Source organism: Kogia breviceps, chromosome 12, assembly GCF_026419965.1.
Source record: "Kogia breviceps isolate mKogBre1 chromosome 12, mKogBre1 haplotype 1, whole genome shotgun sequence".
NCBI classification, from domain to species: Eukaryota; Metazoa; Chordata; class Mammalia; order Artiodactyla; family Physeteridae; genus Kogia; species Kogia breviceps.
Window position 1 is genome coordinate 83910335 of NC_081321.1, and position 20707 is coordinate 83931041.

The 20707-nt window shown below is 42.3% G+C and overlaps 1 protein-coding gene across 4 annotated transcripts in view; it reads left to right on the forward strand.

Annotated features, from left to right (window-relative positions):
• The first annotated feature begins 6015 nt into the window (after window positions 1-6015).
• CHPT1 (choline phosphotransferase 1) overlaps window positions 6016-20707 on the forward strand; it is a 34988-nt gene continuing 20296 nt past the window's right edge. For 2 of the 4 annotated variants that reach the window (XM_059081971.2, XM_059081972.2), the window contains exon 1: window positions 6027-6316. In XM_059081971.2, the coding sequence (XP_058937954.1) occupies window positions 6044-6316 (273 nt within the window). In that variant the 5' untranslated portion in view covers window positions 6027-6043. Of the gene's footprint in view, window positions 6317-20707 lie in introns of all 4 variants that reach the window. The other 2 variants (XM_059081970.2, XR_010835885.1) reach the window with 2 other exon arrangements.

The window sequence follows — 20707 nt, forward strand, 5'->3', positions numbered from 1 at the left end:
CCCGGACCAGGGCTCGAACCCGTGTCCCCTGCATTGGCAGGCGGATTCTTAATCACTGCGCCACCAGGGAAGCCCTCCTAAGGTGTTTTTGATAATGACCTAACCTAACATGGAAGTCTGACCTACTCTGCTTATTGTAAAAGCCCCAATCCCAAAGTAGGAATAATTCATCGTGGGGCTTTACACACCTCAGATTGCTGAAGAGGGAATTTTTGAGGAAGGAGATTCCCTCTAGTGCTCCTCCATCATACCATGGAAAACATTTTAAAGCAGTAGGATGTGAACTCAGAAAAGGATAATAAATAAAAGAGAGTTAAAGGATATAAATAGGGCAGAATGCTAAGAACTGTGTCTCTGAGGGAAATCAGTTTCCAACCCTAAATCACTTTTGCAATTTCAGATAAAAAGCACAATTACAACATCTGAGGGATTCTGTTGTGAAATTTGCTTTTCTGACCTTGTTCCAGAAATTAAGCATTTCTAGAGAAGACAGCAAAGGTTTTTGTCAATCTGTTATTGAAAACTGTATTCTGCTCACGTATTTTGTAAGGTTCCATGGTTCTATAAAATTTAGACTTTAGAGTCACAACGTACAAAACTACAAAAACAAAATAAACCAAAGCAAGTAAATGAGAACAGGCAAGTATATCCCACAGAACTATACTAATTTTCCTAAATACTCCAGCCTTTGGGTCCAAAGCTCTAAGCCCTTATACAGATAGCTTGACTCCCTGAATAATAAAATTCTGCTACACTGCAAATCTAGCCAGGTGATTTCTTGATTGCGATCCATGCCTTTTTCCAAACCAATGAAAGTCAGGGGCTTTTTGAAGCAGTTAATTTACACCTAACGGGGCTACATGAGACTATAACATTTTGTGGGAAGTTGGCCTAGATGTTGAAGATGCTGAGGAAGAAGATTTGAAATGTGAGTGCAAGTTACACAAAAAGCACCAGTAGTAAAACCAAGATAAGCAACCAACTAAAAACTTGTGGATGCCTCTTGTACTGTGGATACGTAAGACATTGGGAAAGTCTGGGGGATGAGTACACGGGATCTCTCTGTACAATTTTTGCAACTTTCTGTGAGTCTACTATTTCAAAACAAAGAGTTTTTGAAAGTATGGATGTCTGCTGGGTGCCAAGAGCTCAGGAACACACTCAGTGTAGGGATGTGGTCCTGATACTCTGATGCTGGACAAAAAGCAGATCAGTACATAAATAAGTGCCCCAAGACAGACTGGATCACAAGGTACAAAGTACTCTGTGTGGAAGCAAGAGAGGTCAACTGGAAGAATATGAGAGGCCATCTCAGAGAAGGTGGAATTTAAGCTGAGCCTTGACTGATAAGCAATGTTTTAGGGGTGATGAGGGATGGAAGGTACTCCCCAAGCCCAGGGAGCAAAGTGGGGGGGGCATTAGGAAGCGCTTGATATGTTTAGGAACAGCTCATGGACCCATGAAGCTGGAGCATCAGAGTTAGGGAGTGGAGTGAGGGAAGAGACACTTGGGAGATAAGACTGGATAAGAAGCGTGGACCTTAGAATGCCAAGCTCAGGAGGTTGGACTTTCCCAAAGTCCTCTGAGCAAGGGAATGTATCATTAGTTTTAGTAAATTTAGTAAGACGATATATAGAAAAAGACTGCTTAATATTGACAAAAATACTCATCTAGGTCTGATATTTAATATATGTAACTTATTAGGTGACATTTAGCCATAGGTAGGAGTGCAGGCTCTGGCTTCTGACTACACTGGCTGGAATCTTGGCTGTATCTCTATTCTAGCAATCGTGGGCAAGTTATTGAACCTCACTGTGTTCCAATTTCCTCATTTGCAAAATGGGGACTAATAATGGTACCAACTTCCTAGGATTTTTGTGAGGATTAAATGAAATTAACTTCTGATGCTCAGAAAAGTTCCTGGCATAGGTTAAGAATGCCTAAATGTAAGCTGCCATGTTTGTTCAGGAAAAGGAGAAATTATATATATATATATATCAATCACTATGTAATAAACCAAGGTAATCAAAGGAGGCCATGATGCAAGAGGTAAAACAATAGGAAATCTCTAATCTACTTTTCTTTGACATTAGACAGATACGCCTTGAATTAATTTGAAATTTCCAAAAATTCACCAACCGCTCCCCCCCGCGCCCCCCCCACCCCAAAATAAAAACCAGGGGAAAGGTGAAAAGCAGCTTAGGAGCATGAGTGTTAAAGAAGATGTGCTTTTAAAATTTTTATTACTTTTACTACTTTTTAACTATTCCATATTTGCAAAAGAAAAGGATTACACATACATATAGCATAAATAATAATAAAATGAATATCATGTTCCTATTACCTCGTTTAAAAACTGTGGTTGAGACAGCTAGATGACACTCCAATATCCATTCCCCCACTTTTCAATAGAAATTTCTTAGCTGGAATAACGGTTGGCCTGCTAAAGACTTCATTTCCAGCCTCTTTTGCAGCTAAATGTAACCATGTGACTAAGTTCTGGCCAATGGGATGAGAGCAGGGTAATGTGTGCATCTTTAGGCCATGCCCTTAAAAGGAAAGGAACACAGGGTCTCCCCTCTTTTCCACCTTCCGATTGATTGGAAGTTGTGGCCAGCCATTTCTGACCACAAGGACAAGAGCAACACACTAAGTTGTCAGACTAATAAAATGGAAGAAATCTGTGTCCCTGACACCTTGGAGCTGCCATACCAGCCCTGGATTGTCTAGCCAATTAGGTGAGAAAAAAATTAACATCTATCCTGTTTCAGCCTCTGTAGTTTTGTATCCTAACTCATACAATTACCAATACTTTTGAAGCCATCTGTGTGCCCTTCCACAATCCCATCTTCCTTCCTCTCTACCAGGAGTAACAACTCTCTGGAATTGTATTCATCATTTTTTCCTTTTCGTCATAGCTTTGCCACATATATATGTATTCCTAAACACAAAATCTTGCCTGTCTTCGAACTGTATATGAATGAAATCCTACCGTGTGCATTTTTTCTGTAAGCTTTTTTGCCACTCAATATCATGCTTGTGCAATTTATCTATGTTAATAAGCATAGCTTATTAAACTTGCTAAATAATATTAAATTATGTGAAAATACCACAGTTTATTTATCCATTCAGAATTGGTAGACATTTAGGCTATTTACAGCTTTTGGTTACTGTACACAGATGCTATGAATGGTCTTATACGTGTTTCCTAGGACACATGCAAGAATTTCTCTGGGATACACTCCTGGATCAGAATTGTGATGTTACAGAGTATGTGCACGTCAACTTTCCAGAAAATGACAGACTGTTTTACCACATGATTGTACCCATCTATTCTCCTTGATAACACTTGAACTTAGGTAGGCTGGTGATTAAGTTCTGGCCAGTGGGAGGTATGTACAACTGTTGTTTGGGACTTCTGAAAAAGCATTCTACCTTGCTGGCTGAGTTGAGTGGCATCCAGCTTTTTTCCTACCCTCTTCCACTTTCCTGCTGCTTGAAATACAAATAGGGTGGCTAGCACTACAGCAGCCTGTTCAGAGCCAAGAGATTACCTTGTATGTGGAAGTCAAGTGAGGATGTTGGAGCAGAAAGACAGAAGAGCTTGGGTTCCTGATGACCATGGACCCACCATCCCAGTCCTGGGCTGTCAGTTTTAAACTTATGTGAGAGAGAAATAACTTCTATTTTGTTTATGTCACCACATTTTGGGGGTTTTGTTATAGATATCTGAACATAAATCTAGTATATTGTTTTTCTATTTCTTGTGGATTTTTAGGAATTCTTTATATGATCTGGGTACTATTCAATATGGATTTTATTTGAGGAAAATACCTTTATCCCGTTTATGGCTTGCCCTTTCATTCTTTCTGATGTTTTTCATGTATATTAGAAATTATCTGTAATATAGTTAAATTTATTTACCTGGAAAAGGACTTTTCCTCAGCTTACTCATGGCACTAAGTTAAAAGATAGGTATTTCCAAGTTTACTGTACAAAAAACCAACATAGTTAAAAATGGATCTCTGTCGTTCTGATTCCTTTCCTGCATTTATCAGCATCATTTTTCACATTAAAGATTAGGAGATGTATATTCAATGCATGGTTTGGTCTGCAGACACCCTCATATTGCTCTAAGGAAGGGATTGCTAATCTTTTTTACGGTAAAACACCAGACAGTCAATATTGTAGGGCTTGCGAGCCATATGCTCTCTGTCACACCACTGAACTTTGCCCTTGGAGCATGAAAGCAGTAATAAACAATATGTAAGGCATAAATATGGCTTTATTCTTGGCACAGAAATATGAATTTCATGTAATTTTGCATCACAGAAAAAATTCTTTTTTTCAGTCATTTAAAAGTCTAGGGACTTCCCTGGTGGCACAGTGGTTAAAAATCCACCTGCCAATGCAGGGGACACAGGTTCGATCCCTGGTCAGGGAAGATCCTACACGCCGGGTAGCAATTAAGCCTGGGCTCCAAAAGTACCGAGCCTGCGCTCTAGAGCGCACATGTCACAACTCCTGAGCCCACGTGCCACAACTACCGAAGCCCATGCACCTAGAGCCCATGCTCTGCAGCAAAAGAAGCCACTGCAGTGAGAAGCCTGCGCACTGCAACAAAGAGTAGCCCCCGCTCACTGCAACTAGAGGAAAGCCCACGCACAGCAAGGAAGAACCAATGGCAGCCAAAAAAAAGTCTAAAAAACTGTACTTAGCTTATGGACTGTATGGAAGCAGGTGGTGGGCTGGGTAGTAGTTTGTTGGCCCATCTCCAAGGTGTTGTGGTGGAATCTGTGGGACAAACTGCACCTGCCGATAGCTGCTGCCCTACCGAACTATCACGAAAGCAGTTTCTGAGCTTGTTCTATGCCTTAGAGAAGTGCATAATGATAAGAACCAGGAGGTGAAGAAAAAAGCAAGTGGCAAAGGTTGTGCAAAATGACATGTTTATGACAGGCTATCCCCCGTCTAAATGGGTGCATTGTGAGGTAAGGGGCTGGTGAACTGCCACTGTGTGGCAAACATGCTTGCTCCGAGGGCCAGTGGAAGACACCACGTGGATCCCTGTCTTTGGGAGGAAGGGCGTGTGTAAAAATATCCATTGTTATTGGTATCAGATGCTCTGAGAAATAGGCATTTATTTGGCTTTCAACCATTCAGTCCCCTTGTTAGACGGTGTTTCTAAGTCCTGAGTGGTAGGTCCAATACCTTGGAATCTGAACCCTGAACCTTGATCTCTCAACCTGCAAGTGAGGGTTCTCTAGAGCTAATACACAGCTAGGGCCCCAGCCTTCGGGGTTGGAAGGAAGAACTGTGCCCGTGTGTTTATCAGGCAGGACCTCTCTCCGGGAACGACGGATGGAGACCTCATGCCGGTGACCCAAGACGTGCAAAAATCATGTTCTCACACAATACCCCGCTCCCCACCCCCCGGCTCTGCAGGCTGTGGCGTCCTGCAGTGTGGCTAAAGGCCAGGGCGTTCGCACACTAGGAGATCTGAGCTGTGCACACCACATGAGTTAGAGCAACCCGCTTCTAACTGTCCAGTCGTCGAGACTTCCCTCTGGGGAGCGTCCCCGGCCGTCCCCGGAGAAGAATCGGGTCTTAGAAGCAGGTGCATCAGGCTCTTGGGGAAGTCTGGGCCCTTTGCGCGCCAATTAGAAAGTGACGATAGGCGGAGCCACCACGGTGACCCGGTGGCCAGTGCGGGCCTGTCCCACCTGCCCCGACACCTCGCGGGGCGGAGGCGGCCCCCTCCCCCTCCCCCCCTCCCCCCTCTCCCTCCCCCCTCCCCCCCTCCCCCTCCCCACCTCCCGGAGCATTCCCCGAAGCCCCGCCCCCAGCGGCCGGCCGCTCTCGGGGCGGAGGCCCCGGGACCACGGGCGGCCCGGCCTGACCTCGACCTCGGTCACGGGCCCGACCGGCGAGTCCCACCGGGCCGGCGGAGGCCCGGGCCCGCGAGCCCCTCCCTCCACCTGTCCCCGCCCGGGCGCCCGGCGCGGGCTGCGTTCGCTCGCAGCGGCGGGGCCCGCAGTCGGCCATGGCGGCGGGCGCCGGGGCCAGGCCGGCGCCGCGCTGGCTGACGGCGCTCGCGGAGCCGCTGAGCGCGGCGCAGCTGCGGCGGCTGGAGGAACACCGCTACAGCGCCGCGGGCGTCTCGGTGCTTGAGCCGCCGCTGCAGCTCTACTGGACCTGGCTGCTCCAGTGGATCCCGCTGTGGATGGCCCCCAACTCCATCACCCTCCTGGGCCTCGCCATCAACCTGCTCACCACGCTCCTGCTCATCTCTTACTGCCCCACGGTCACCGAGGAGGTAGGGCCAGCCGCTCGCCCGCGGACCCCCAACTGCTCTCCCCCGGAGCCCCGCGTCCCTGGCCTGAGCCGAGCTCGCCCCGCCCCGGGTGTGCCTCTGGAGGCGCCCGGAGAGCCCCCCGCGCGGCCGAGCCTCTCGGGGCCGCGGAGGGGCGAGCCCCGCCTCTGCCCCCGCGCCGCAGTCGCCCCGAGCCTTCGCCGGCCCGCCCGGAGGGTGTCACGCAGCTACCCTGTCCCATGTCCACCCCGAGCCTCCCCCGGACGGCGGAGGGGCTGTCAAGGTCACTGCTCAGTCCCGTGTCCACCCCCACTCTCCTTCGGGCGGCGGACGGGCGGTCTCGGCCACTGGGAGCGGGGGGCGCCTGCCTGCTTGGCTGCCGCCCCATCCCGCGTCAAGCTGAGGCGTGGACAAGCAGTCGGTTCCTTTGCGCACTGGGCACTGAACACCCCCAGCTACGTCCCGCCTGGCTCCGGGGATTGTGGTTGGGTTGGCCAAGCCCGAGATGCCCTTTGGACATTTTTATATTCAGCCGTGCGTTTCTCAAAGGTTGCGCTAGTGATCCTGTAATTACTGGTAGCCCTGGTCAGAGGTAAGCTACTTTTAAGAGGTTACTGCCTCGTTGCTTCGTTGACTTTCTCGTGGAAAACAAAAGTATTAGCAAGGTGTTAATCCTTATCTTCACGACCCAGGGATCGTAAAAGCCATCGGATTTTATTAGCAATGAATATTTGACCTATGTCCAAAATAAGACGAGTAAATAATGTGGGCTTTCCATACTTGGTAATCAGGAGCGTCTCTTGGGCTGAGTGTGATGGGGACAGGAGACAGAGGGAGGTCCTCCCGTATATATTAGCTTTTTAGAGTACGTGGGATAAATATTACATTGCACGCTTTGTGACATGGCCTTCTTTCCCTCAGTAGAGAACTCCGTTTATAATCATATTTCAGTATAGGTCCTGTGGAGAACTAATTCGAGATGAGGTTGGATAGCAGGAATAAAGTGGAAATATGTCATGCCCTCCGTACATGGATCCATTTTTTAAAGTATTTGATGAAACCTACATTTTAAACATTGAATATCTTGCTGGTTGATGGATATGTTATTATATATGATTTTTCGGCAGACGTTCCCGTTAATTCATTTACATATTGTTTTTAAAAAAGTAAATTGCAGCCTGTTTGCCAAATTCCCCAGAGGCAGTGCCCCAGAATGAAAAGTGCACAGGGTTAGAAATGAAGGCTTGGTTCTGATGTGGCTCTGCCACAGCATGGAGTGACATGTGGGTCTTGCTTTCCCTGTGTAAAATAGAAATAATACCCACCAAACCAACAAGAATGCAGTGAGGACTAAATTATATATTACATACAGATAAATGTAGAAAATTAGAATTTGTGCAGCGTGTTAAAAATATTACTGGTATTAAAAATGTCCTGAAAACCTATAATAAAATTTAGTTTTTACTGGGCCTAGACTTGGCTAAGAGCATTTGGATATTTCTGATATTTGCCAGTTAAATTGTGAACTTTTCAATGTTATTATTAATTTAAGAACCATTTGTTGAGCACTTCCAAAAAGCAGGGCATACCACGAAGTCCAAGAGAATCTGTTTAGGGATGTCGGGGTAAGGGTGGGGGGCTGATGGAAAAGGTAAAATTATGATTAAATTAATTTTTAGGCTATGCTTCATTTTTTAAAAAAGTGGCAGGTGGGAAGAATCTGAGGCACTTTTCAAAAAAAAAAAATTATATATCGCAATGATCCAAAAACGGGAAGTAGGGGTTCAAATAATAAAATGAAACAGAGAAGAGTTTCTGAAATGTAATTAGATCCTGCACTGCTTCCAAGTGTCTGAAGCAGTGAGGGGAAACACCATTACAGGATTCACATTGCCTGTCTGATAAAATCCCAGCAATAGCACAAAAGAAGCATAACAGTTCAGGCTATTTTGCTTTCAGGCCACAGAGCTAGTAAATTACAGGACCTGTTAGGGTTCAGACCCAAGTTGGTCTGACTACAAAGCCAGATTCTTTTTACCACATACCACCACCATCTCATCTGCAGTTCTTGCCTTTCTGTGTGATGTGTAGGAAAAATACCTTGTGTTCTGTGTGATGCTTATTAGGTATGTAACATATGTTCACATCCATTATTGCATTTGTGTCATATCAACTCAAGGAGGCTGGCAAATTTTTTCCCTTCCTAGAATGGCCATCCCACCATTTTAGTATTTCTTCTATCCATCCATCCTGAAGTAATAGTAGCATACATTTTTATTAAGAGGAAATTGAGGCCTGGAGGGTTAAGTGACTTTAACTTGGCTTGAAACTTGTTTTCTGATTCTTAGACTTAAGAATTCTTAGTGCTTTTTCAGACTTGACAAATTGCTTCCAGAAAGGGTCAGGGAAAACCCATATGGTTTTTGGACTCTGATGCTTGGGTTTACCTACCCATTGAGGATGTAATGCTGACTACATATCTATATTAATAATAATATTTGATCTATTTTTTAACTGTGTTGATATTTCTAGGACATGACTGGGGATGAAGGGAAATTAATAGAAAAAAAGTTAAATGATTTATATTAAACTTCTGCAGTGGTGTTCTGAACTGTATTTCACACCTCCATTTCGTCATTTTGTTAAGGAACCTTCCGCTCCAGCCAAATTGAACTACTTCTTCTTTTTTTTTTTTTTTTTTTTTTTTTGCTGTGTTGGGTCTTCCTTGCTGCGTGCGGGCTTTCTCTAGTTGTGGTGAGCCGGGGCTACTCTTCGTTGTGATGCGCAGGCTTCTCATTGCGGTGCCTTCTCTTGTTGCAGAGCATGGGCTCCAGGTGTGCAGGCTTCAGTAGTTGTGGCTCCCGGGCTCTAGAGTGCAGGCTCAGTACTTGTGGCACACAGGCTTAGTTGCTCCACAGCATGTGGGATCTTCCCTCACAAGGGCTCGAACCTGTGTCCCCTGCATTGGCAGGCGAATTCTTAACCGCCGCGCCACCAGGGAAGCCCTGAACTACTTCTTATGGCAAAGATTTCTCTCCTTTTTGTCCCTCTCTTTTCTCCTTCCTCTTCCTTTCTCCTGTCCAACTTCATCTCTCTGTGTCCAGTCCTAATGCTAGATCCTTAGGAAATTTTTTTTTCTTCTCTGGAGTCAAATCAACCACTTAATTCTATAAACTCCCATAATAATGACAATGATTACTAACATTTACCGGGTTTTACTTATGTACTAGGCATTAATTTAAGATGCTTTTGTCTATTATCTCATTTAATCCTCTCAACAACTTTACCAAAAGGTATTATTATTATCCCCATATCATAGATGAGGAAACTGAAGGGAAATAAATTAATCTCTTTAATCTGATACCAGGATTCCAAGCCAGAAAGCTGTACTTCCACCACAGGTCTTTGTAGCTCTCTTGTGGAACGTCTCCATTTTATTTTGGTTATGTGTGTGATGTGATGTTTGGTTATGTATGTCCTTACTGAGAAAGACAGTCTACCATATTTTAAGTTCAGACAGCAATTGCCCATTTGCACATTCTCCAGAGCATAGTGCCTTGCATAAAGCAGGTGCTTGGTAAAAATTAGCTCAATTATTGCCCGCATGCATGAACTAACAAATTGTAATCTTGGGAGATGATGTTTTTCCACCGTTATTCAGTTTTAGCTGGTCTTAGATTAAATACTTAATCAATTTGGCCTGGGGAATTTTAACATGAGTAAGCAAGAGTTGGGGCAAACAGAAAACGAGAACTGAATTGCATCCCCCTTATCTTGATGAAGCAGTTCTATCTGAATGCTGCTCTGTATATAGTCCTTGGCCCCCATTCCTTGGCTCCTTAATCCTAAAATAGAATCATAGACTCTGACTGCTTGAAGGACCTGACAGACTCTTTAATACAATTCCTACATTTGTAGATGAGAAAACTTGGTGATTCGAATCTGGTTCTTCCGGCTTCAGCTTAGTAGCATTCTCTACCACAAAACACTCATATGCTTGTTTCTGACTGGAATAAACTGTGATTCCATTCCCTTTTCAGCTTATTTGAGTAAATATTTTTTCTCTGCCCTCTTTTTTTTTTTAACATCGTTATTAGAGTATAATTGCTTTACATTGTTGTGTTAGTTTCTTCTGTATAACAAAGTGAATCAGCTGTACGTATACATATATCCCCATATTCCCTGCCTCTTGTGTCTCCCTCCCACCCTCCCTATCCCACCCCTCTAAGTGGATACAAAGCACTGAGCTGATCTCCCTGTGCTTTGCGGCTGCTTCCCACTAGCTATCTGTTTTACATTTGGTAGTGTATATATGTCCATGACACTCTCTCACTTCATCTCAGCTTACCCTTCCCCCTCCCCGTATCCTTAAGTCCATTCTCTATGTCTGCATCTTTATTCTTGTCCTGCCCCTAGGTGCTTCGGAAAGATTTTTTTTTTTAGATTCCATATATATGTGTTAGCATACGGTATTTGTTTTTCTCTTTCTGACTTACTTCACTCTGTATGACAGATTCTAGGTCCATCCACCTCACTACAGGTAACTCAACTTCGTTTCTTTTTATGGCTGAATAATATTCCATTGTATATATGTGCCACATCTTCTTTATCCATTCATCTGTTGATGGACACTTAGGTTGCTTCCATGTCCTGGCTATTGTAAATAGAGCTGCAATGAACATTGGGGTACCTGACACTTTTTTTTTTTTCGGTACGCGGGCCTCTCACTGTTGTGGCCTCTCCCTTTGCGGAGCGCAGGCTCCGGATGCACAGGCTCAGCGGCCGTGGCTCACGGGCCCCGCCGCTCCGCGGTATGTGGGATCTTCCTAGACCGGGGCACGAACCCATGTCCCCTGCATCGGCAGGCGGACTCTCAACCACTGCGCCACCAGGGAAGCCCACCTGACACTTTTTGAATTATGGTTTTCTCAGGGTATATGCCCAGTAGTGGGATTGCTGGGTCATATCATAGTTCTGTTTTTAGTTTTTTAAGGAACCTCCATATTGTTCTCCTTAGTGGCTGTATCAATTTACATTCCCATCAACAGTGCAAGAGGGTTCCCTTTTCTCCATACCCTCTCCAGCATTTGTTGTTTGTAGATTTTTTGATGATGGCCATTCTGACTGGTGTGAGGTGATACCTCATTGTAGTTTTGATTTGCATCTCTCTAATGACTAGTGATGTTGAGCATCCTTTCATGTGTTTGTTGGCAATCTGTATATCTTCCTTGGAGAAATGTCTATTAGGTCTTCTGCCCATTTTTGGATTGGGTTGTTTGTTTTTTTTGATATTGAGTTGCATGAGCTGCTTGTATATTTTGGAGATTAATCCTTTGTCAGTTGCTTCGTTTGCAAATATTTTCTCCCATTCTGAGGGTTGTGTTTTGGTCTTGTTTATGGTTTCCTTGGCTGTGGAAAAGCTTTTAAGTTTCATTAGGTCCCATTTGTTTATTTTTGTTTTTATTCCTATTTCTCTAGGAGGTGGGTCAAAAAGGATCTGGCTGTGATTTATGTCATAGAGTGCTCTGCTTATGTTTTCCTCTAAGAGTTTGATAGTTTCTGGCCTTACATTTGGGTCTTTAATCCATTTTGAGTTTATTTTTGTGTATGGTGTTAGGGAGTGTTCTAATTTTCATTCTTTTACATGTAGCTGTCCAGTTTTCCCAGTACTGCTTATTGAAGAGGCTGTCTCTTCTCCATGTATATTCTTGCCTCCTTTATCAAAGAAAGGGTGACCATATGTGTGTGGATTTATCTCTGGGCTTTCTATCCTGTTCCATTGATCTATATTTCTGTTTTTGTGCCAGTACCATACTGTCTGATTACTGTAGCTTTGTAGTATAGTCTAAAGTCAGGGAGCCTGATTCCTCCAACTCCATTTTTCTTTCTCAAGATTGCTTTGGCTATTTGGGGTCTTTTATGTTTCCATACAAATTGAGAATTTTTTTTTCTAGTTTTGTTCTAGTTCTGTGAAAAATGTCAGTGGTAGTTGAATTGACTCTGTAGATTGCTTTGGGTAGTATAGTCATTTTCACAATGTTGATTCTTCAGATCCAAGAACATGGTATATCTCTCCATCTGTTTGTATCATCTTTAATTTCTTTCATCAGTATCTTATAGTTTTCTGCATACAGGTCTTTTGTCTCCTTATGTAGGTTTATTCCTAGGTATTTTATTCTTTTTGTTGCAGTGGTAAATGGGAGTGTTTCCTTAATTTCTCTTTCAGAATTTTAATCGTTAGTGTATAGGAATGCAAGAGGTATCTGTGCATTAATTTTGTATCCTGCTACTTTACCAAATTCATTGATTAGCTCTAGTAGTTTTCTGGTAGCATCTTTAGGATTCTCTGTGCATAGTATCATGTCATCTGCAAACAGTGACAGTTTTACTTCTTCTTTTCCAGTTTGGATTCCTTTTATTTCTTTTTCTTCTCTGATTGCTGTGGCTAAAACTTCCAAAACTATGTTGAATAAGAGTGGTGAGAGTGGGCAACCTTTTCTTGTTCCTGATCTTAGTGGAAATGGTTTGTTTTTCACCATTGAGAATGATGTTGGCTGTGGGTTTGTCATATATGGCCTTTATTATGTTGAAGTTAGTTCTCTCTATGCCTACTTTCTGGAGAATTTTTATCATAAATGGGTGTTGAATTTTGTCGAAAGCTTTATCTGCATCTATTGAGATGATCATCTGGTTTTTATCCTTCAGTTGGTTAATATGGTGTATCACATTCATTGATTTGAGTGTATTGAAGAATCCTTGCATTCCTGGGATAAACCCCACTTGATCATGGTGTATGATCCTTTTAATGTGCTGTTGGATTCTGTTTGCTAGTATTTTGTTGACGATTTTTGCATCTATGTTCATCAGTGATATTGGCCTGTAGTTTTCTTTTTTTGTGACATCTTTGTCTGGTTTTGGTATCAGGGTGATAGTGGCCTCGTAGAATGAGTTTGGGAGTGTTTCTCCCTCTGCTATATATTGGAAGAGTTTGAGAAGGACGGGCGTTAGCTCTTCTCTAAATGTTTGATAGAATTTGCCTGTGAATCCATCTGGTCCTGGGCTTTTGTTTGTTAGAAGATTTTTCATCACAGTTTCAATTTCATTGCTTGTGATGGGTCTGTTTATATTTTCTATTTGTTCTTAGTTCATTCTTAGAAGGTTGTGCTTTTCTAAGAATTTGTCCATTTCTTCCAGGTTGTTTATTTTATTGGCATATAGTTGCTTGTAGTAATCTCTCATGATCCTTTGTATTTCTGCAGTGTCAGTTGTTACTTCTTTTGCATTTCTAATTCTGTTGATTTGAGTCTTCTCCCTTTTTTTCTTGATGAGTCTGGCTAATGGTTTATCAGTTTTATTTATCTTCTCAAAGAACCAGCTTCTAGTTTTATTGATTTTTTCTATGTTTCCTTCATTTCTTTTTCATTTATTTCTGCTCTGATCTTTATGATTTCTTTCCTTCTGCTAACTTTGGGGTTTTTTGTTCTTCTTTCTCTAATTGTTGCTCTGCCCTCTTGATCTATGTATATAAATCCATGTCAGTGTCTGTTAAGAGAGTGTTTGTAGGAGATAGGTGCCCAGCTTAGGATGGGTCAAAGGGCATTGAATAATTTCTTTCTTCATGATGATAGAAAGTTGAATCGAAAAGCAAGTGTATCTGTGGAAATCAGAATGACCTTAAGAAACAGTTCATTCCCTGTCTAAATAATTCAGATGTGATTGGATTTTGGACTATTAAGGAAAGAGTTATTTGTTGGGGGAATAATACAAAAAGGCAATAACCTAGTCAAATTCTTTTATAGGTTTGTTTTCTTTGAAATCTAGAATATTTCCTCTTTTTAAAAAATCACCTATTTCCCTCTATTTTTTTTAAACCAGTTCAATAACTTAACAGGCATCGCTTATTAAGGCAGGATTCTTGTAAGAGAATGGCCTCTCTTACTAAAGCACAATAACTTGCAGGAAGTGAATGTTCTAGAATCAGGGCACAGAGTAGAGTGAGGCAGGCAGGCATGTGCACGACCCTGAGAGTAGTAAATGCCGCCTTAAATTCTGCAGCCGAGGTGCCTTGCTTGCCTCACCCTAAATCCAGCCCTGTCTAGAAGGAGCTTCTGCAGGTAATGTAGAAGTGGCTTTGCTTTGGGCGTCGTCCCTTTGATTCCTGTGGCTTTCCTATACTTGATTCCCAAGAAGCAAGCTGCTTCTCCTTTAGAATTCTGGTTCAAGTGTGGATAAAACATGGCATTGTGGTGTATAGAAGGAGCTTCAAATCCCACTCCTGGTGGGTTTGACCTGGAGGGTCCGACCACTTGGTTTCTGTGAGGTTAAAGAGCAGAACAGATGTGAAAGCACCCAGCGCAGTTGATGATGATAGATCTGCCTAGGGGATTCTTTTCATTTCCCTCTCCCTGCCTATTTCCCTTGGCCCAGTGAGAGGCTGGCATTTTCAACAAGGATTCTAGTAAGTACTAAAAGAGGTCTTTAAAAAGAATACAACTATTCACAGGAAATTTACAAAGAAAGAAGAATGCCTTTCAAAGTAAAGATTTCTAATGTCCTGAGAAAGCCCCTCCGGCCCTGAGGTGCTGGTTGCCTGGTGTTCATGCCCTGCCTGGTTTCCTCCCCCAGCTTGTAACCCGCCTCATTTCCTGAAGATGGGTGTGCTCCTCTCAAATGCTGGCCTGCGCCTGAGCTGAAGCCAAAGCTCGTGGCGAAGCAGTAAGCGGCTAGGGTCTTCCTGCTGGGCAGGGCTGAGAATGACCCTACCCTTTGTGATCACCAAGCCTCTGGAGCCTCCCCAGCCTCCGTTCCAACAGGAACCCTCCTTCTGTAAACAAGAAAGTGCCCCTGGCCACAGGTTCAGCTGTGTCACAGGCACATAATATAGGTTAGAGCTGTGTGAGATTAGCAGCCTATTAAAATTCCACGAGTTTCTGCTTAAAAATCACTAGAATCACTCGACTGGGCACAAAGTCCACCTTCTAATGCCATACCAGCATTACATTTTTTCACATATGCCTGACCTGTCTTCTGATTTTCTTTCTTCCTACCTCTTATAAATGCAGTTTCTAATTTTTATGGAGAGAGGTCAATTGATGTTTGGATAATTGAAATCTCCCTGTTACAAGCTGACCCAGTCGTTACTGATTATGTAATACCTTTTGCATCTGTTTCAACTTATATCCAAAGCTATTTAAAGCAGAGACACTTTTTAAGTATGAAAATTCATATAAATAGGCATTGTATAGTTTCAGTATTTCCTAAATTTTAATTGAGGAAGATTTTTGCTTTTGTGTATTACCTCTGCTATTTTTTATTTACTGTTTTTCTTTACATCAACTTTAAATCTACTCCTTTTTAAAGACTTAGACTCGAAGCCTTAATATCTACGATCATAGATTTGATAGCTATGCTAGATAATTTTTAAATTAATATTTTCCAAAATACGTTAAAGACATAAGTATTAAAATGAAGTTTATCTATGAATCACCTAAAATTATCTTATATAGTATCAGAAATAATAACTAAAATATACTGAGCTCTTCCCATATGCCAGGCACTTTTCTAAGCCCTTGACATGTAATAATTCATTTAATCCTCACAGTGAGATAGGAACAATGATTATGCCCATTTTTCAAACAGGGAAACTAAGGCACTGAGAGGTTAAGTAGCTCATCCAGCTCACTCAAGGATCAGGTGCCGGTGGAATGCAGAGTCTACACTCCTAACCACTCTGCAAGAAAAACCCAGGACATGTATTCTTCCTTTTGGAAACCATTTTACCTGATAGGTTACCAGGTAACCTATTAACCTGATCAGTTGATTTTAATCATCTATATTTAGCTCTCATGGTATAAACAGCAGATTTTAAAAACAGAGAACATACCTCCTACTCTTGAGAGGATTCTAGCTCCATATTAAAGATGGGGCCTTAGAGACTACCTAGTCTAGCATCTTCATTTACAGAAAACCTAAGAATGTATTCCCCCAAATCCAGTATTCTAAGGTCTGAGCTATAAGTAAAATTTGTTCAGTGAGCAGAAATGTGTTCACTGGGACTTCCCTGGTGGCGCAGTGGTTAAGTACCCACCTGCCAATGCAGAGGACACAGGTTCGAGCCCTGGTCCAGGAAGACCCCACATGCCACGGAGCAACTAAGACCGTGTGCCACAAATACTGAGGCTGCACTCTAGAGCCCGCAGGCCACAACTACTGAAGCCTGGGCGCCTAGAGCCCTTGCTCTGCAATGAGAAGCCACCGCAATGAGAAGCCCATGCACCACAACAAAGAGTAGCCCCTGCTCGCCGCAACTAGAGAAAGCCCGTGCGCAGCAATGAAGACCCAATGCAGCCAAAAGAATATAAATAAATTCATTAATTAAAAAAAAGAAATGTGTTCATTGATAACTTTCTAAATCTTTTCGTCCTTTTCCTGATGTGTGTGCTCATTCAAACATGTATAAAAAGGGGTATAAAACCCAGGATAAATAATTGATCTATATATGAGTGTTCTCTCTGATCCAGAGTTAATTTGAACAAGAACAATTGCCATACGGTCTGGTTCAAATCTCTGGTTTCTCTAATCCTTTATTTCAAGTAACAGGAAAAAGTAAAATATCCCAAGTACTTAGTTTTATACAGTTCTTTTTCAGTGATGTAACTGAAAAGCAATTTAAATGTATTACTGGGTTTTTTTTAATGACTAGGGCTTATGATTGATTCTTAGTAATTATTTTGTTTTCTAGAATAAATTTATATAATAATCTTTCACACAGTCATGTAAGATTCATCATTAGTGAGTTATTACTTAAATTGTGATATAGCCACATAATTGAATACCATGCAGTCATGTAAAAGAATGATGTAGATCTTTATGCTTGACCTGGGAAGGTTTGTATTATGTAGTATAAAATTCTGATCTTAAAGGATACAGTAGATATTATAAAAATTATATAATTAAGAACTTTAAATATTAAGAATCTAATATGATCTGGAGAAGTTCCACTTTTTATATAGTCTCCTTCTGCAGAAGTATTCTGATATATTGCTTAAGACTCTGTAATCCACACCTGATTTTCCCACGCTTACATTTACAATTTTTAAAAATAAGTTGACATGAAAACTAGAATTGAGTTGGGGTGGCTCTGTAGATCCTACTTCCACCCAGAGTGTCTTCTGTAGTGACACCCACGTTAAGCAGACTCCTGGAAGGAAAGGGCATGCTGCTCCTGGCAAGTGGATCTCCCGGCTGGGGCCTGTTTTGCAGAGATAACAGGTGAGAAAAGAAGTTGAAAATTTGCAGACTGTTCCACAGTTCCCAGGTGGGAATGGAGGTGATGACAACAGAGTAAAGAGAAGATAGGTCCAGCTCCTGTGGCCTTGGGAAGACTGGAAAGGTAGCGAACCAGCAGCTGGATAATTGATATAACTGGTATGCCTTTCTGGGCTTAAGAGGAAAGAAGTCTCTCTCAGCTGCAGCGCTTTCCCACCCGTCTGGTTCACTGCACCTGGAATTGTATTGTGGAGGCAGGAAAGTGCTTCTCAGCAGGTTTGAGAGAATAGGTAAGAATCCAGGTGGGAAGCTGCATCCAGTCTGTGTAGCCTGCAGCATGACCCATCTGATAGATCTACCATAGGGCAGGTCAGAAAACCTGGGTTTGATTCCTAGACCCGGTCTAGCTGCTCTTCTCAATGGAACTTTATCACCCCTCCCTAAGTTTCTCTTTTATCTGTAATGCAAAGAACATCATAATGCCTTGTCCGCCTTGTCTCTGTAGATTGCTGTATCAAATACAATAATGCATTTTAAAAATATATTATTTATTTATTTTTGGCTGAGTTGGGTCTTCGTTGCTGTGCGCAGGCTTTCTCTAGTTGCAGCGGGCGTCGTTGCGGTGTGCGGACCTCTCACTGCGGTGGCTTCTCTTTTTGCAGAGCACGGGCTCTAAGCGCGCAGGCTTCAGTAGTTGTGGTGCATGGGCTCAGTAGTTGTGGTTCGTGGGCTCTAGAGGGCAAGCTCAGTAGCTGTGGCACATGGGCTTAGTGGCTCCGTGGCATGTGGGATCTTCCTGGACCAGGGCTCGAACCCTTGTCCCCTGCATTGGCAGGCGGATGCTTAACTACTGTGCCACCAGGGAAGCCCTTCATAAGTCTTTTAAAGCAATTAATAGTGTAATCATTAATACTGGGCATGTAATGTTAACAAATGATGAAATGTTTATTGAAGTTCAAAGTAAACTTCTACTTACTTAGATTGAAGAATGAGGTAGCAGGTTGATTGGTATTTGCAGAATTACCACATAGACCATACATACATTGATATTTTAAAAACTATATTTGCCACTAAAAATATGCAAAACATAATTTAATGACAATAGCTAACCTTTTTTTTTTTTTTTGGCCACTGTGCACAGCTTACAGGATCTCAGTTCCCCAACTAGGGATTGAACCCGGGCCACGGCAGTGAAAGCCCAAAGTCCTAACCACTAGGCCACCAGGGAACTCCCCACAATAGCTAACCTTACTGAGCACTTAGTATGTGCCAGGCTCTGCGTAAAGAGCCATCTAAGAATTTTTTTCATCAGATACAACGGCAAGTATTATTCACATCTTACCAATGAGGTAACCAAAGTTTAGAGCGTTTAAATGACTTTCCTAGGGTCACTTGGCTATTAAATAACAGAGCCAAGAACTCAAACACAGATCTCACTTTAAAATTCTAGTCAACAATTTTGCTGTACTTCCTCTCTGAGACATAGAATTCTGGGTTGACCATTGCTATCATCACACAGGTCCCTGAGGAAGTAGAGTACATTTATAAAGCGCTGAAAGAAAAGAATGGTCATTTTTAAATCTTTTTTCTCTCTCTTGTTTAAATTGCATCGTTTCTATTGATCTACCTTCAAGTTTACTCATTCCTCTGCCATTATTATCTATGCTTCTGTATGTAATGTGTCTTTTTCCTCTGGCTTCTTTAATGATTTTCTCTTTATCACTGGTCTTCAGTGATTTGATTATGATGGGCCTTGGTGGTTTTTTTTTTTAAAAAAAAAACAAATTTATACTGCTTGGGGTTTGTTGAGCTTCTTGGATATGTAAGTTTATAGATTTTTATCAAATTTGGAAATTTCCAGCCATCATTTTTTCTTGTATGTTTCATGTCCCTCTTCTCTCCTTCTGAGATTTCAATTACGTATATGTTCGACGACTGCTGTCTCACAAGTCACTGATGCCCAGTTCAATTATTTTTAGTCTTTTTATTTCTGTGCATGATTTTGGGTAGTTTCTATCAGTACTCTGAAAGTTCACTGATTCTTTTCTTCTGCACTGTCTAATATGCTGTTAATTTCATCTAGTATATTTTACATTGAAATATTGTACTTTCCATTTCTAGAGGTTTCACTGTAGTCTTTCATGTTTTCCTCCACCTTCTTGAACATATGAGGCATATTTATAAGAACTTTTAATGTCCTCATCTGCAGATTTCATTATCTCTGTCATTCCTGGGTCTGATTCTATTGATTGATTTTACTCCTAGTTGTAGAGCATATTTTCCCACTTCTTTGAATGACTAGTAATTTTTATTGGATGCCAAACATAGTGAATTTTACATTTTGGGGTACTAGGTATGGTGGGATATTCCTTTAAGATGTTGTACTTTGTGTTGGCTTTAGTTAAGTTACCTGGAATCAGTCAGATCCTTTTGAGGGTAGATTTTACATCTGTTAGGGCCTTTGGTCTAGGGCTAATTAAGGCCCACTGCTAAGGCAATACACTTCTGAGAACTCTACCCAGTGCCCTAAGTATTACATGGTCTTACATGCTGTGCCTAGTCGGAACATAAACCATTCCCAGCTTTGTGTGGGCTTCAAGAATTGTGTGGCCTTGCGCTGTCCAGTGGTTCTTTCCCTGGCCTTGGTTAGTAGTTTTGTCTCATTAGGCACAGGTCACTTCTCAGCCAAAGACTCTAGATCTCCACAGTTTGTGCCCCTCTCCTCTCCAGTGCTCTGCCCCACAGATTCTAGCTGCCTTGACCTTCCTGAACTCTGCTGCGTTTCTTCTCAGCACAGCAGGGTTGCTGGCCTCTGTTCCAGTTCCCCACTCCTGTACTGTGGCCTGGAGACTGCCTATAGGCACTAAGCTGGAGCAGTCGCAGGGCTCAAGTCATTTGTTTCCCTTCTGTCAGGGATCACAGTGCTGCAGTGCCTGCAGTGTCTGAAAACGGTTGTTTTATTTATTTTATTGCTTTTCTAGTTATACAAGATGGGAGAGTAAATCCAGCCCCTGATACTCCATCATGAAAGGAAGCTAGGGTCTGTGGTTTGTCTTTAAGATCTTCTTTCATAGCAGAGACTTACTGAATAATTTCAAATCCGTGCCATATATGAATAGTATTATA